Source organism: Mizuhopecten yessoensis, unplaced genomic scaffold, assembly GCF_002113885.1.
Source record: "Mizuhopecten yessoensis strain PY_sf001 unplaced genomic scaffold, ASM211388v2 scaffold10713, whole genome shotgun sequence".
Classification (NCBI taxonomy): domain Eukaryota; kingdom Metazoa; phylum Mollusca; class Bivalvia; order Pectinida; family Pectinidae; genus Mizuhopecten; species Mizuhopecten yessoensis.
In genome coordinates this window covers 328,537-344,454 of record NW_018408684.1, presented here as the reverse complement: position 1 = coordinate 344,454, position 15,918 = coordinate 328,537, and the positions used below count along the sequence as shown (strand labels likewise).

General features: G+C 36.8%; 2 protein-coding genes and 1 long non-coding RNA gene across 7 annotated transcripts in view; 1 reads left to right on the top strand and 2 right to left on the bottom strand.

Annotated features, from left to right (window-relative positions):
• Positions 1-1,483, top strand: part of LOC110461977 (rab11 family-interacting protein 3-like) — an 18,968-nt gene extending 17,485 nt beyond the window's left edge. Inside the window, exon 4 of the mRNA XM_021515732.1 lies at positions 217-1,483. Within this exon, the coding sequence (XP_021371407.1) occupies positions 217-679 (463 nt within the window). The 3' untranslated portion in view covers positions 680-1,483. The remainder of the gene's footprint in view (positions 1-216) is intronic.
• Positions 128-565, bottom strand: LOC110461978. The gene is made up of 2 exons (XR_002464212.1): positions 504-565; positions 128-230 (listed from the first exon to the last, which is right to left on the bottom strand). It is a non-coding gene; the product is annotated as an uncharacterized LOC110461978 (long non-coding RNA).
• Positions 1,484-3,442: 1,959 nt separating the features above from the next.
• The window catches only part of LOC110461971 (general transcription factor 3C polypeptide 4-like), a 31,051-nt gene continuing 18,575 nt past the window's right edge, over positions 3,443-15,918 (bottom strand). Inside the window, exons 8-21 of one of the 5 annotated variants that reach the window (XR_002464209.1) lie at positions 14,348-14,505; positions 13,783-13,909; positions 12,909-12,992; positions 10,906-11,026; positions 10,253-10,310; positions 9,526-9,610; positions 8,977-9,121; positions 8,715-8,778; positions 7,020-7,134; positions 6,359-6,508; positions 6,033-6,086; positions 5,041-5,111; positions 4,806-4,970; positions 3,540-3,622 (exon numbers count right to left, since the gene is read on the bottom strand). Coding sequence is in view for 2 of the 5 variants with exons in the window: in XM_021515722.1 (XP_021371397.1) it covers positions 3,552-3,622; positions 5,016-5,111; positions 6,033-6,086; positions 6,359-6,508; positions 7,020-7,134; positions 8,715-8,778; positions 8,977-9,121; positions 9,526-9,610; positions 10,253-10,310; positions 10,906-11,026; positions 12,909-12,992; positions 13,783-13,909; positions 14,348-14,505 (1,328 nt within the window). In the remaining 3 variants the exon portion in view is untranslated. Of the gene's footprint in view, positions 3,623-4,805; positions 5,112-6,032; positions 6,087-6,358; positions 6,509-7,019; positions 7,135-8,714; positions 8,779-8,976; positions 9,122-9,525; positions 9,611-10,252; positions 10,311-10,905; positions 11,027-12,908; positions 12,993-13,782; positions 13,910-14,347; positions 14,506-15,918 lie in introns of those variants that run through there. The other 4 variants (XM_021515722.1, XR_002464210.1, XR_002464211.1 and 1 more) reach the window with 4 other exon arrangements.

Below are 15,918 nucleotides of genomic sequence, written 5' to 3'. Positions count from 1 at the left end.
AAAAAATCATCTATATTTTACAGGTTCCACGGCACCTGCAGGTGTGTCACTGAAGAAAAGGGAGGCCGACGCACCAGCCGTTGTATCTCTGAAGAAGGGGGAAGCTGCCGCCCCTGCCGTTGTATCGCTGAAGAAGAGGGAAGCCGATGCACCTGCCGTTGTATCTCAAAAGAAGAGGGAAGCAGACGCCCCTGCCGTTGTATCTCTGAAGAAGAGGGAAGCTGACGCACCTGCCGTTGTATCATTGAAAAAGAGGGAAGCCGATGCACCCGCCGTTGTATCGCTGAAGAAGAGGGAAGCTGACGCACATGCGGTTGTATCTCTGAAGAAGAGGGAAGCTGACGCACCTGCCGTTGTATCTCTAAAGAAGAGGGAAGCAGACGCACCTGCCGTTGTATCTCTGAAGAAGAGGGAAGCCGACGCACCCGCCGTTGTATCGCTGAAGAAGAGGGAGGCCGATGCCCCAGCCGTTGTATCTTTGAAGAAGAGGGAAGCCGACGCACCTGCCGTTGTATCTCTGAAGAAGAGGGAGGCCGATGCACCTGCCGTTGTATCTCTGAAGAAGAGGGAAGCCGACGCACCTGCAGTTGTATCTCTGAAAAAGAGGGAAGCTGACGCACCTGCCGTTGTATCTCTGAAGAAGAGGGAGGCCGATTTCCAACCACCAGTTTCTCTTTAGAGGACAAAATGCCACCATGTGCGTCCTGCAAGATAATTTAGTCCATGTTTTCTGAAGAATGCCTATGGAATGTGATGAAACCAGTAATGACAGTTGTTTTGTGTAGATACGATACAGAAGTATTTTAACTGAATTTCTCATAGAAATATTCGCAACACTTCAAACTTCATAGGCTATCAATTGCAACTGTCTAATCAAGCCAAATTATGTGTATAATGTACCTCTTCGCACGGAAGATAAACATGAATGACTGCACACAACTTTGGCCTACACAGACAGGGTATTTTTATCAGAAGTTATGTCCATCATGTATGAAAATATCATCTCCATTGTTTGTTATACAAGCGATATGTGAACCAGAGAAGAAGGGGATGAAAATCAACTTCTTCTGAATGAATGTACACCTGGAATGTGTGAACACCATGTGATCAGTATTAGGAATAAACAGGTTTCCGGTTTAAACAGGTTCAAGTAACATACCATGTCTATATTGAGCCTAGTTTAACATCTCGTCTATCCTAGATTATATACCGTTAATAATGATGAATACGTGAATTGATTGAACGAATTTATTATGCACTCCATGATTTTTACCAAAGATGTTACTTTGTTGAAACGTGTTTTGTGTGTTATATTGATCCTCATACTGTGATAAGTTACTTAAAATACATGTAACTTTCGTGTAATTGTATATGTTATATTCAATGAAATGCCATGCCAACTTTACTTTCACAGATATATTAGGCATAGATTGTTGAAAATGTTCAAGTACCCACTTTTGAATAAAATAAAATAAAAATCTGAGTAAATGCTGTTCTTAATTATTTTACAAAGGTAAGATTTTATGAAAGGGATTGAGAATATTTGAATAATAAAACAGTTATTCATCTTCTCGTAAGAAGAATGCCAACAGCAAAGTATTGCTGTCCAAGAACGCTATAACATGATTTCAATGTTATTAAGTAAAGACTTGATAGGTTGATGCTAGAAAGTGTACACCATTTCTGAAACATGCCACGCAAACAGCACAAGCCTGGAACAAGGCACAGATACTCTGATTTCATTTCAGCTGTCAAGATCGTTTTGCATTATCTACATTCTGTGAGTGTTGCATTCAAAACTCAATGTGTGGGATTATTGTTTTGAATTACATGTTGGTTTCCACAGAAGGAATTTCCAACTATTTTTATTCTTATTCCTCATCAATCTAGTATTTTACAACACCGGTCACATATTATGAATACTGTAGTTCTGGACAACGGACACAGCGTATACAGCTATCCTAATAAACTTGGTAGCTAAGGTCTGTCATCCTAGTTATAAACCCTGTATCGTAGGATCATAGATTTACCTTAGAAATGTGCTATTTTTCGGTCAATGATCATAGATACTACTCCCTATTAACTATCTAGAATGTTAATTATTTATTGATTCGTCACGCTGATTGTTTTTCTCTCAAATATCACAGGTGCTAGAGAAAAGATAAACCTTTTATCTACATACCTAGGAAAAGACAGCTGGTGTGCTATTATTTTGAAGCTTTATCATCCCGTCATCACATATGCAATTTAATCAGGGTAGTGTAATCAAGTTTTGCACACATTTCATGTACACTTGGTGATGGCGGGAAGCATTCATTTAATCATTACAACATATTTTTATGGTAGCAAATTGCAGGAGAAAAATAAATCAATCGCTCCCATCTGATGAATACGTAGAAATCTCTACCCCGGGATAAAAAAATTGAATTTAGCTAAACTTCAGACATATTTCCCTTTCATTGAGATTTTCTTGTTTACATCACACATAGTTGGTATCTTCTATTAATGTTTTGTCACATTGGTGGGTATATTTGTTAACCACCTTCTATTAATCTGTATTCTGCCATTGAATAGTGTATTAACCATATTGAAAAGTATAAGATACAGAAATATGACAACTCTCGGAAAATATTTCTTACATTTATTTATCAAATAAAGAAAATCAGATATCTCTCACATGTTTAAAACTAGAAAAGTGATACCTCTCACATTAATCACAGACACAAATAAGATCTCTGTCTTATGTATGAGATACTGAAATAAGATATCTCTCATGTATCACAAACAGAAATAAGATATCTATCACATGTATTACACACAGAAATAAAATATATCTCACATGTATTACACACAGAAATAAAGTATCTCTCACATGTATTACACACAGAAATAAAGTATCTCTCACATGTATTACACACAGAAATAAGATATCTTTCACATGTATTACACACAGAAATAAAATATCTCTCACATGTATTACACACAGAAATAAGATATCTCTCACTTGTATCACACACAGAAATAAGATATCTCACATGTATTACACACAGAAATAAAATATCTCTCACATGTATTACACACAGAAATAAGATATCTCTCACATGTATCACATACAAAAATAAGATATCTCTCACATGTATCACACACAGACATATGATAACTCTCACATGTATCACATACAGACATAAGATATATGTCATATGTATCACAAACAGAAATAAGATATCTCTCACATGTATCACACACAGAAATAAGATATCTCTCATGTATCACATAAAGAAATACACACAGACATAAAATATCTCTCATGTATCACATAAAGAAATAAGATATCTCTCACATGTATCACACACATAATTAAGATATATCTCACATGTATCACACACATAATTAAGATATATCTCACATGTATCACATACAGAATTAAGATATATCTCACATGTATCACATACAGAATTAAGATACCTCTCCAACATGTATCACACACAGATGTAAGATATCTCCAATGTTTCATTCGCAGAAATAATATCTCACATTTTGCATGAGTTTTATCAAAAACACGGAAATAAGTAGCTCTCACATATTGTACAGTGTTCTGATGCCTCAACCAGCCATGGTAATCCTACAAAATATAATATAATCATTATTCCATTTTCCTTTTTTTTCACTTATACAATGTACTTGTACAGTTAATAGTAAACACATATTACAATTCGTTTTACAAATTATGGTTACTGGGAGTTCATACTATGTTTCCCAGCTAATCAGGATCATTAACATGTTTGACTTATGATGCCACTATTATATGTTAATGGTTCAAGACAATATATCAAAGCAAAGAAATAACGTATTTTCCAAAACTTTTAGTCAATAAATCCATCTAGGAATTAGGGGTGATTGTGAAGAATGATCCAGGGGAGGTCATTCAAAATTAAGCATGCAATTTATTTCTGTATAGCTATATATATATAGTCCTGGATCATTCTGACTACAAACAAAGGGAGATAATATTATTTGTCTGTTAACTGACAGTGCTCACCTGTTCTGTGGGTGTGAGATAGAGCCTGTAGTTTACAGATATTATTTGTCTGTTAACTGACAGTGCTCACCTGTTCTGTGGGTGTGAGATACAGCCTGTAGTTTACAGTTATTATTTGTCTGTTAACTGACAGTGCTCACCTGTTCTTTGGGTGTGAGATACAGCCTGTAGTCTACAGTTATTATTTGTCTGTTAATTGACAGTGCTCACCTGTTCTGTCGGTGCGAGATACAACCTGTAGTTTACAGTTATTATTTGTCTGTTAACTGACAGTGCTCACCTGTTCTTTGGGTGTGAGATACAGCCTGTAGTCTACAGTTATTATTTGTCTGTTAATTGACAGTGCTCACCTGTTCTGTCGGTGCGAGATACAGCCTGTAGTTTACAGTTATTATTTGTCTGTTAACTGAGTGCTCACCTGTTCTTTGGGTGTGAGATACAGCCTGTAGTTTACAGTTATTATTTGTCTGTGAATTGACAGTGCTCACCTGTTCTGTCGGTGGGAGATACCGCCTGTAGTTTACAGTTATTATTTGTCTGTGAATTGACAGTGCTCACCTGTTCTGTCGGTGTCAGATACCGCCTGTAGTTTACAGTTATTATTTGTCTGTTATCTGAGTGCTCACCTGTTCTTTGGGTGTGAGATACAGCCTGTAGTTTACAGTTATTATTTGTCTGTTAATTGACAGTGCTCAACTGTTATGTCGGTGTGAGATACAGCCTGTAGTTTACAGTTATTATTTGTCTGTTTATTGACAGTGCTCACCTGTTCTGTCGGTGTGAGATACCGCCTGTAGTTTACAGTTATTATTTGTCTGTTAATTGACAGTGCTCACCTGTTCTGTCGGTGTGAGATACAGCCTGTAGTTTACAGTTATTATTTGTCTGTTAATTGACAGTGCTCACCTGTTCTGTCGGTGTGAGATACAGCCTGTAGTTTACAGTTATTATTTGTCTGTTAACTGACAGTGCTCACCTGTTCTGTCGGTGTGAGATACAGCCTGTAGTTTACAGTTGCTACATGTTCTATATTGAGTTTCCGTACAGGGTTGAAGAGTTTGACAACACAGTCCTGGAATATATGACACATACTTAATACTGTTATATGACCTACTTCACTCCACATGCTTACAACGAACAATGGTAGGGTGGTATAGAGGATAGCGCACTTGCCTTTTACCAAGGTAACCAGGGTTTGATTCCCCGATCGGACATGAAAAGGTCTAGGGTCACCTGCCCGACCATGTGGGTTTTCCCCGGGTACTCTGTTTTCCAACAAGAGTAGTTAAAATAAGTTGAAATAACTCATTTTATAAAAGATGTAAAATAATTAAAGTTTAAATTTACAATGAACAATAATATTACCTATAAGATGATCCATTATGTCTACATCCTCATTGGTTGTACGGTAACCATGGGGAAGACTGATTTGTGATATTGACCCAGTGTTACTATTTTTAGAAACATCAGGTCAATATTCTCTTTATGATTACACATCAATAGTAATGTCTCAATGTTCTCTGCCAGTACTTTTCACTTACTGATTCGCTTACGGGCGGTTGTCTTGTCTTATGAGGAAAAGCATAATAATTTCACATCTATTATAAAAATTCAGGTCTTTTATTTCGCTAAATATATGTTATATGGACCTGAAGCATGCATGCATTTACCTCAACAAAAGTCCATAACTAATAAACAGAATTATGTAATAACATTACAGGCGTGTACCACTGATTGATAGCAGTACGTGATACTAATGTACCTTGGAAATTTCTAGTATCTTTTGTTTCAATAAAACCATAAATTTAATCAGAACTTCATGTTTCTGACAACTTTGTTTTAGTTCATGATACAATAAAGGTATATATCACATCAAAAAATCAAAATTGAAAGCATTCAGAAAATACTGGATTTACTTTGGTTTTTCCTTAATAAGTCAAGATAACAACAGTTTGAGACTGATGTGATAAGAGGATGTGTTGTGTAAACGTACCAAACGTGTGCCCTTCGTCACAGCTGAGTGTGTAGTTATCACCAATAGCTGCAGGTAAACCTTTGTCAAGGAAAACAGGTTGAACTATTTTGGACCCCCTTCACCAATGATAATATAAATAATTTTTTCTCGATTGGTCCAAATTAAAAATTTGAATAAATATTCTAGAGGTCTTAATATCTAAACGAGCACCACCAATACATTCATAACTTATAAATATTGTTCTTCCTATTTCAAAGTACAAGAACAGGTGATCAATATGGAGTACTCTCAGAATGAACACAACTCCCTAGCTATACATGTATAACATAAGGAAATAAGGATATTTTTTCCACAAACACAACAACTTTGAGAGCTGGTGTCGATTTTGCCCAGGGATTGTCTCAATGTGTCCAGCCTAGCGTGAAGTGGTGTGTCCTCGTATTTTTGCTGGTGGTGTTCCATGTAGCGAAGCATATTTGAACAAACACACTTATCTGTAAACAAACAGCAAACAGGACACCATAAACATAGGAGTTAAAATAACACCAAACAATGTTACTAGGCTATATTCATAATACATATCTGATCATAAAATGAGTTTCCATTTCATACATTTGTAGCAGTAGCTATTTAGTGATGTGAAAATAATACTCCTATCTGACCCTAGTTTAACCCTTTCACCCATATGTAACTTTAGTAGACTCTACCATGCATTGATCTAGATGAGTCCATTATGGTCCACAGTGGTGAAAGGGTTAAATGGTTGTCACGTATCCTCATATCGTAAGTCTGAGATTCTCAGTCTAAAATCAAATCTGTTAGCAGCAATAATGCACATATTCACAAGTAAGGAAAAGAAAAACAAGCGATTTTAAACTATATATCGGTAAATTGTCCAGTTAATCAGAGTGCAAGAATAAACTTTACAGCCTAGCAGGTTTAACATTAATGGTAACACTTCTGTTTGCTAAGTTTAGATAGAAGAGCTGTTATATTTAAGCTCACCTTTTTCGGTCATTTTCGCCCTCCGACTCTGAAGCACCTCTAAGGAATCAACAATGTATCTTCCTATGATGACGTCTTTAACTTTGTGTATATTTTTCTCCGCAAGAGCAACTTCCTGTGAGGACAGATAATATACATACCCTCAGCATATTTAACAAAATCAACTTAAATATGTTCACCATCACATACTTCAAAAACATCTTCTACAGTACGTAAAGAACTTAATGCTGGTATTATTTCTAACAAAATGTCCATAATAACAACTTATTCTTTTTAGATTTCTGACCCTGATAAATACTGGTCATCTCTGAAAATTGAATGAAATTACTTTGTGTGAAATGGCTGAAATATCTTGAATTCTAGACAGAATGAGAATAAGGTTGACTTCTGAAAACTTCTAAAAGTTTCACTGTATTTATAAGTTTAAAATAAATATGCTTGGGAAACCTATTTATTATTAGCTCTAGGTATTTTTTTCTTTTTTCATTTTCTTTTCTTTCTAAATTTTGAGCCTTTCTGAGATAAACCTTAATTAACATTTAGGACTTTTCATTGTTATTCCTTTAATTAAATTGTTCAGGAATTTTAAGGATAACTCTTAAAAGTTTGAACTTTATCAGCCTGTCTGAATTTGGACATAAAGGGTTTTACACCTGACATATACATACCTGGTTTTACACCTGACATATACATACCTGGTTTTACACCTAACATACATACCTGGTTTTACATCTGACATACATACCTGGTTTTACACCCGACATAAATACCTGGTTTTACACCTGACATACATACCTGGTTTTACACCTGACATACATACCTGGTTTTACACCTGACATACATACCTGGTTTTAAACCTGACATACATACCTGGTTTTACATCTGACATACATACCTGGTTTTACACCTGACATACATACCTGGTTTTACACCTGACATACATACCTGGTTTTACACCTGACATACATACCTGGTTTTACACCTGACATACATACCTGGTTTTACACCTGACATACATACCTGGTTTTACACCTGACATACATACCTGGTTTTACACCTGACATACATACCTGGTTTTACACCTGACATACATACCTGGTTTTACACCTGACATACATACCTGGTTTTACACCTGACATACATACCTGGTTTTACACCTGACATACATACCTGGTTTTACACCTGACATACATACCTGGTTTTACACCTGACATACATACCTGGTTTTACACCTGACATACATACCTGGTTTTACACCTGACATACATACCTGGTTTTACACCTGACATACATACCTGGTTTTACACCTGACATACATACCTGGTTTTACACCTGACATACATACCTGGTTTTACACCTGACATACATACCTGGTTTTACACCTGACATACATACCTGGTTTTACACCTGACATACATACCTGGTTTTACACCTGACATACATACCTGGTTTTACACCTGACATACATACCTGGTTTTACACCTGACATACATACCTGGTTTTACACCTGACATACATACCTGGTTTTACACCTGACATACATACCTGGTTTTACACCTGACATACATACCTGGTTTTACACCTGACATACATACCTGGTTTTACACCTGACATACACACCTGGTTTTAAACCTGACATACATACCTGGTTTTACACCTGACATACATACCTGGTTTTACACCCAACATACATACCTGGTTTGGTTCTGTAGAATCTGGATTTCTTGGTATGTGTAAATTGATGGTGATTAAGAAATACCTGCAAAAACGGCAGATTTTCACATAATAAACAATAGTGTAGGAATTCATCACGAGCTTGTTATATAGAATTCAATGCCATTTTCAAAACTGAATGTGAATTAATAGCATGACGACCTTCTTTTCCTTTTGATATAATAGCCTGTGTCATCAGACACAAAAGGACACACTAGGAAGCAGTCAACCTACATAGCTGTACCTGAGGACTCGGAGTGTTTTGAGAGGCAGGGTATACCAGGAGGTGGGGTTGGAGATGTAATTAGTGATTGCAGGGGCCAAGTCTTTACCCTGCCACAGATGTATACGGAACGTCTCCATCACGTCCACCATCCACGTCAAGGGCGCTACAGTGAGTAATGGAAACAGAGGAACAGAAAACGATGTTTTAAAATCATTATGTACGTCACTAGCTCATCACACAAACAACAGGTGACGAGCTATCACGTGTACCGGTATTACATGGATATTGGAGTTTTGTAAATATCTGGGTACAGAAATGAAGCTACATATAAAACAATATATACATGTATGCTCTGTTTAAGTTAAGATGAGTATCAGACTCATCTAAACCAATTACATTCCACTGTAGCCTGGTACATGAAGGACTGGCCTGCTTAAAGCTTACAAACAGGAAACATTCTTCAGCCTTTGTTTGTTATTCCTTCAGGCAAAACATTTGTTGAAAATATTTGATACTACAAAATGTTCTTAACAAATCATACTGTTGTTCTTCCTAGGATTTTTGTACCTGTTTCATTCTTAATCATCCTCTCCACTTTCTTCTTTAGTTCCTCCAGTTCATCAGATTCGTGAATAATGGGCTGAACATGCAGCTGTAATGGAGTTTAAAGTTAAACAGAAAATACTGATTGTAAGATAAAAGGATAGGCTGTATATAATGTGCGTGTGAAGACCAAGGGGAAGTACCAGACACAGGGGATCATTTAGAGAAATCACTGAGAATAGGGTTCTTTGAGAGAAACCCTAAGAAATCAGCAAAGCAATGAGCGAGGCCAGGCCATAAGCTTGGGCCACAGTGCTATATAGTAGTTATAAATTTCCTGGGGTTAAAATGTCGTGATTTTGTGTCCAGAACTTTTTTGCATGGGTTTAATTTCACGAATAACAATTTCTGTAAGTCTATTTCAGAATACCTCACAAACAGTTCTGAGTATTGTTACTTAGCAACAAGCAGTAACGTTACATAAACTATACGGTGTGTATATCCTACATTATAAAGCACATCAAGCTGAAAAGTTACATGTGAAGCAACGATCTTAAGACGAAGATCTCAAAATATATTCAGAACGGTTTTAATTTTGCGAATTTTAATGCATTCACGTAAACCCAGTGAATATAAACAACTATACAGTTATATTATATGGCTTATCGGGCTTAAATTATACTGACAAACAAACTTCAGGATGTAGATCTAAATGGTAAAAATAGCAATAAATATTTATGATGTATCTTACGTTCATAGGTTTCTTGAACATTTTCGCCTTAAAAGTTCCAAAATCCTTTCTTGATGATCTGTAATTCAGAACAAAAATTACAAGGAACTACACCTTTACAGTATTATTGATAGATATGAACAGTGAGACAAAGGTTTTACATATTGCATACAGATAACACAATATATTATGAAGACACATTATATTATGCATTCAAATAACATAGCATCAGACATTCGGAATCAGGAAGCCTCAGAGTACACATGAAGACACTCAATTCAGTGTTTGAGATTTTCAAAGGGCCTAGGACTGATGTGTAAACTGTACATGTATATTCATGACAGAAAAATATCTGATAATGTCGGAATGAAACAATGACTTCAAACATAATGTTAGGAAGATATGTCTGATGTATGGGGTACAATATATAACGAAGTCACTCTGACAACTCCAACTCTGCATGGTTAATCCTGGAAACGGCCATGGGATCACTGAACCCTAAAAACTGATAGTGACCCCAATTTTCTTTTAATTTTACATAGAATGCCCCCTTTTAATTTTGATATTGACTAAAAATTGCTGAAAATGGCCTACTGCTCTCAAATTCCAGGATTTCCCCCAACTCTGTATATCTACAGCTGTTAAACTTGATGAATATGTTTTGTAATACGTACGACATGAGGGCACACATCAGCATACAATTGTCTGATAAGTCAACACCGTAACACTGCCCACTATTGTTTTCTGTGCTGCGTGTAAAGTCTGTATTCCATTGCTTGAGACTTATAGACACACCTACCAAAAACATGAGCATGAAAATTGATGTAATATATGAGTTTCCATTTCATATGCGATTTATGAAACGAGTCTAAGAATTTTTCAATTTAGCGAGCCTCTGGCGAGCACATAATCAAGATTTGTGGCATTCATTTGTGTAAAACGATAATTTTCATGCAACCTTGAAATGTAAAAAGCCGCCATTTTGACTCCAGTGCATAAGTCTGTGATGTCGTGTACTTGTCCTAGGAGTGACGTCACAATTGAAACAATTGAAACTTACAACCAATCACAGGGCTGATAGGTCATATTAAATAGACAAATAAGCAAACAAATATGACATGGATATATATACTCACTGGATAACACAGTACATTATGTGATAAATAGTATAAATGGCTTAATCGTTTTGATACCATACCTGCCAACTCTCCCTATTTAGGAGGGAGACTCCCAATTCTGGACCCTCCAATTCAACCTGGGAGCTTGTTAAACTATTACTAATATTCTAAGATCTAATAATTTCATCTGAAAGAACAACTCAAATTTGTCATTTTAAAGAAGTATTTTTTCTCTAGGGGTCAGAAAATTAAAGTTGGAAAGTATGCAATGTTATAGTGATTTTTCTATTACTAACTTGAATGTTTGTATCTTCTTTTGCAGTTCCACATATGTTTTGTCTGAACTAGAGCAAATTTAAGCGATACACAATTTTTATACTTATATCCACATATCCAAATTAACTGTTTTTTGAATAATCAATTTATGGTACTAATATTTCTTCTGCAATAAGCCCAGTGGACCAACACAAAGGGCCTATTCATTTATGCAGAACAACAGGTTTGCCTGTTTTTATATGTAACATTTTTGGGTATAAATCCTGGCGGACCTGCAAATGTTTATGCAGGCCTTGCAAGGTTTCCCTCACAGCAGCATCAGATTACTCGGTCCTACCATATTTCATAAACGAACAACTCTGGTCCAACCGTTCGGATCGCGATTAACGAAAGCGGCCATAACATCTTATTAAGCAGGGGGTGGGTTTATTACAGGGTGATGAAATAACTGTTGGTGGGATTTCTACTGAATTACAAAAGATATCGGTGGGATTTGTCCCAGACATGGTCTTATTGCTGATTACACACAAAAATAAAAAATCCCCTATTCCGGATCCCCAGCGGTATCATACAGAGCCACACACAGTGATAAGCTAGTCTGGTCTACACGTATCATACAGAGCCACACACAGTGATAAGCTAGTCTGGTCTAAACGTATCATACAGAGTCACACACAGTGATAAGCTAGTCTGGTTTACACGTATCATACAGAGCCACACACAGTGATGAGCTAGTCTGGTTTACACGTATCAGACAGAGCCACACACAGTGATGAGCGAGTCTGGTCTACACGTATCATACAAAGCCACACACAGTGATGAGCTAGGCTGGTCTACACGTATCATACAAAGCCACACACAGTGATGAGCTAGTCGGGTCTACACGTATCATACAGAACCACACACAGTGATGAGCTAGTCTCGTCTACACGTATCATACAGAGCCACACACAGAGATAAGCTAGTCTGGTCTACACGGATCATACAGAGCCACACACAGAGATGAGCTAGTCTGGTCTACATGTATCATACATAGTCACACACAGTGATGAGCTAGTCGGGTCTACACGTATCATACAGAGCCACACACAGTGATGAGCTAGTCTGGTCTACACGTATCATTTCAAACAAAGATATATCATATCTTCATCAAATCTAGGCAGAACAAAACAAATGTATCAGCTAAACACTGGGTCAGAGATTGACCATCAACTTATTTCAGCAGTTATAGACTTTTGAACTTCATGATGACTTGTTTTAAGTTTGAAAACTTAGCAACTCACCTTTATTTGTGACACTGACGCTTCCCTTGAAGAGCAGACCATCACAGGTAGACAGGAGTAACACCTCCTCTTTGTAACACACAGCTGTGTAAGGTAAACAACTCTCATATCACTGTGTTACACAAACTCATCAGGAAAAAAAATTGAGCAATTCGATGTACAGCTACAGTAGAATACAGATCATGATATGATAATGCTCTTTGGCATATTGAGACAAAGAACTAATAAAGGAGTCTAAAATTCCACGTTATGATTTGGGAGATGATGACAAAAGAGGAGAAGGGTTGGAGAGCTGTGGAGATAGGCTGCCATTGTGCATTGGTAAGTTGGGATGCTTAGGAGAGAAACATTCAATTTGAAGTAAGGTGTAGTACTTCTGTAATATTCAATGGGCAGGTAGTAGTCTTGGTCTAAAAGCACGCCTTTGATAATTAGGCCGTGACATATCCCAAGTAGAGAATATGTGTGTATCGGGAGTGGAACCCATGATGGATTTTGACGACGTCGTTAAACATGCCGTGACAGATGTACGTAACTGGAGGATACTGGCTGTTAAACAGTACCAACGTTAACGTCATCATCGCCATCATATGGTGACAGGGAGAAATGTTAAATTCCAAGCTATGTTGTCCATTTGTATGTAAAATACTACAAAGTGTGGTTTGGAATTCAGTGCGAGTAGGACAAGGCAGTGGTGTTTTTATTGTTCTATATCAGTTGTGAGCATGAGCCTTACCTTATTATAGTTACCCTTCTAAGCACTCAAAACCTACATATATAGTCTGTGATATTTCAACAATGAAATTTGAGACCATGAAATGCATAAATTAATGAGTAAGTGAATTTTCCAGATATAACAGCATTACTATTTTACCTGTAATATACAGCGTGGTGGCCACCATCACATGACTGTTATGAAGTAAACGCAAGCTGCCGTCACTGATTTTCACTACATATGCCATCAGAAAACACTCCTTAGCAAACAGCACCAGAAGTTGGTCCTGTAAAATATATTTCAATATTACAATAGGCAGGTAAAAAAACTTCTAATTGTAAACAGTAAAACTAACACACCTCTAATTAATAAATTATTTCAAGCTCAATATCCATCTTACAATGCAAACTCAAACAAAAAACTTGTGAGAAGATATTTTACAGGATATTGAATCCTAAATACATGTAGTTCCCCATTAAAATGTTTGCATTCTATAGCAGTATCTATCTTTTTAATTTAATTTGCTTAAATTTGACATTACTTGAATAGCTGTAATTTGACCAAACGGGCAAGACATGTGATTAATTGACTCTTCATTTAGGGTTAAAGGTTATGTTTTTTTTTTGTTTTTTTTTACAAATTGAACAGGAAACTTCAGCATAGCACAGTTTTTGTATTAAGACCATACCAAATTCCATCCTTCTAACACCTGATCAGTTCTTACCTGTGAAATCATTTTCATATAAAGGCAACTGGCTGTCAGTAAATCTTCATCAGTATGGAGGGACAGCGATGATACAATACTGCCGTCCTCTAAGTTAACAGATGTTAGGTCTACCCTTCCATTCTGGTATCCCACAGCCATAAAATCTACAGCTGTACCTGTTCAAATACAACAAACCATACATGTAGCTTACTATCCCACAGCCATAAAGTCTACAGCTGTACCTGTTATAAAACAACAAACCATACATGTAGCTTACTATCCCACAGCCATAAAGTCTACAGCTGTACCTGTTATAATACAACAAACCATACAGGTAGCTTACTATCCCACAGCCATAAAGTCTACAGCTGTACCTGTTATAATACAACAAACCATACAGGTAGCTTACTATCCCACAGCCATAAAGTCTACAGCTGTACCTGTTATAATACAACAAACCATACAGGTAGCTTACTATCCCACAGCCATAAAGTCTACAGCTGTACCTGTTATAATACAACAAACCATACAGGTAGCTTACTATCCCACAGCCATAAAGTCTACAGCTGTACCTGTTATAATACAACAAACCATACAGGTAGCTTACTATCCCACAGCCATAAAGTCTACAGCTGTACCTGTTATAATACAACAAACCATACAGGTAGCTTACTATCCCACAGCCATAAAGTCTACAGCTGTACCTGTTATAATACAACAAACCATACAGGTAGCTTACTATCCCACAGCCATAAAGTCTACAGCTGTACCTGTTATAATACAACAAACCATACAGGTAGCTTACTATCCCACAGCCATAAAGTCTACAGCTGTACCTGTTATAATACAACAAACCATACAGGTAGCTTACTATCCCACAGCCATAAAGTCTACAGCTGTACCTGTTATAATACAACAAACCATACAGGTAGCTTACTATCCCACAGCCATAAAGTCTACAGCTGTACCTGTTATAATACAACAAACCATACAGGTAGCTTACTATCCCACAGCCATAAAGTCTACAGCTGTACCTGTTATAATACAACAAACCATACAGGTAGCTTACTATCCCACAGCCATAAAGTCTACAGCTGTACCTGTTATAATACAACAAACCATACAGGTAGCTTACTATCCCACAGCCATAAAGTCTACAGCTGTACCTGTTATAATACAACAAACCATACAGGTAGCTTACTATCCCACAGCCATAAAGTCTACAGCTGTACCTGTTATAATACAACAAACCATACAGGTAGCTTACTATCCCACAGCCATAAAGTCTACAGCTGTACCTGTTATAATACAACAAACCATACAGGTAGCTTACTATCCCACAGCCATAAAGTCTACAGCTGTACCTGTTATAATACAACAAACCATACATGTAGCTTACTATCCCACAGCCATAAAGTCTACAGCTGTACCTGTTATAATACAACAAACCATACAGGTAGCTTACTATCCCACAGCCATAAAGTCTACAGCTGTACCTGTTATAATACAACAAACCATACAGGTAGCTTACTATCCCACAGCCATAAAGTCTACAGCTGTACCTGTTATATAATACAACAAACCATACA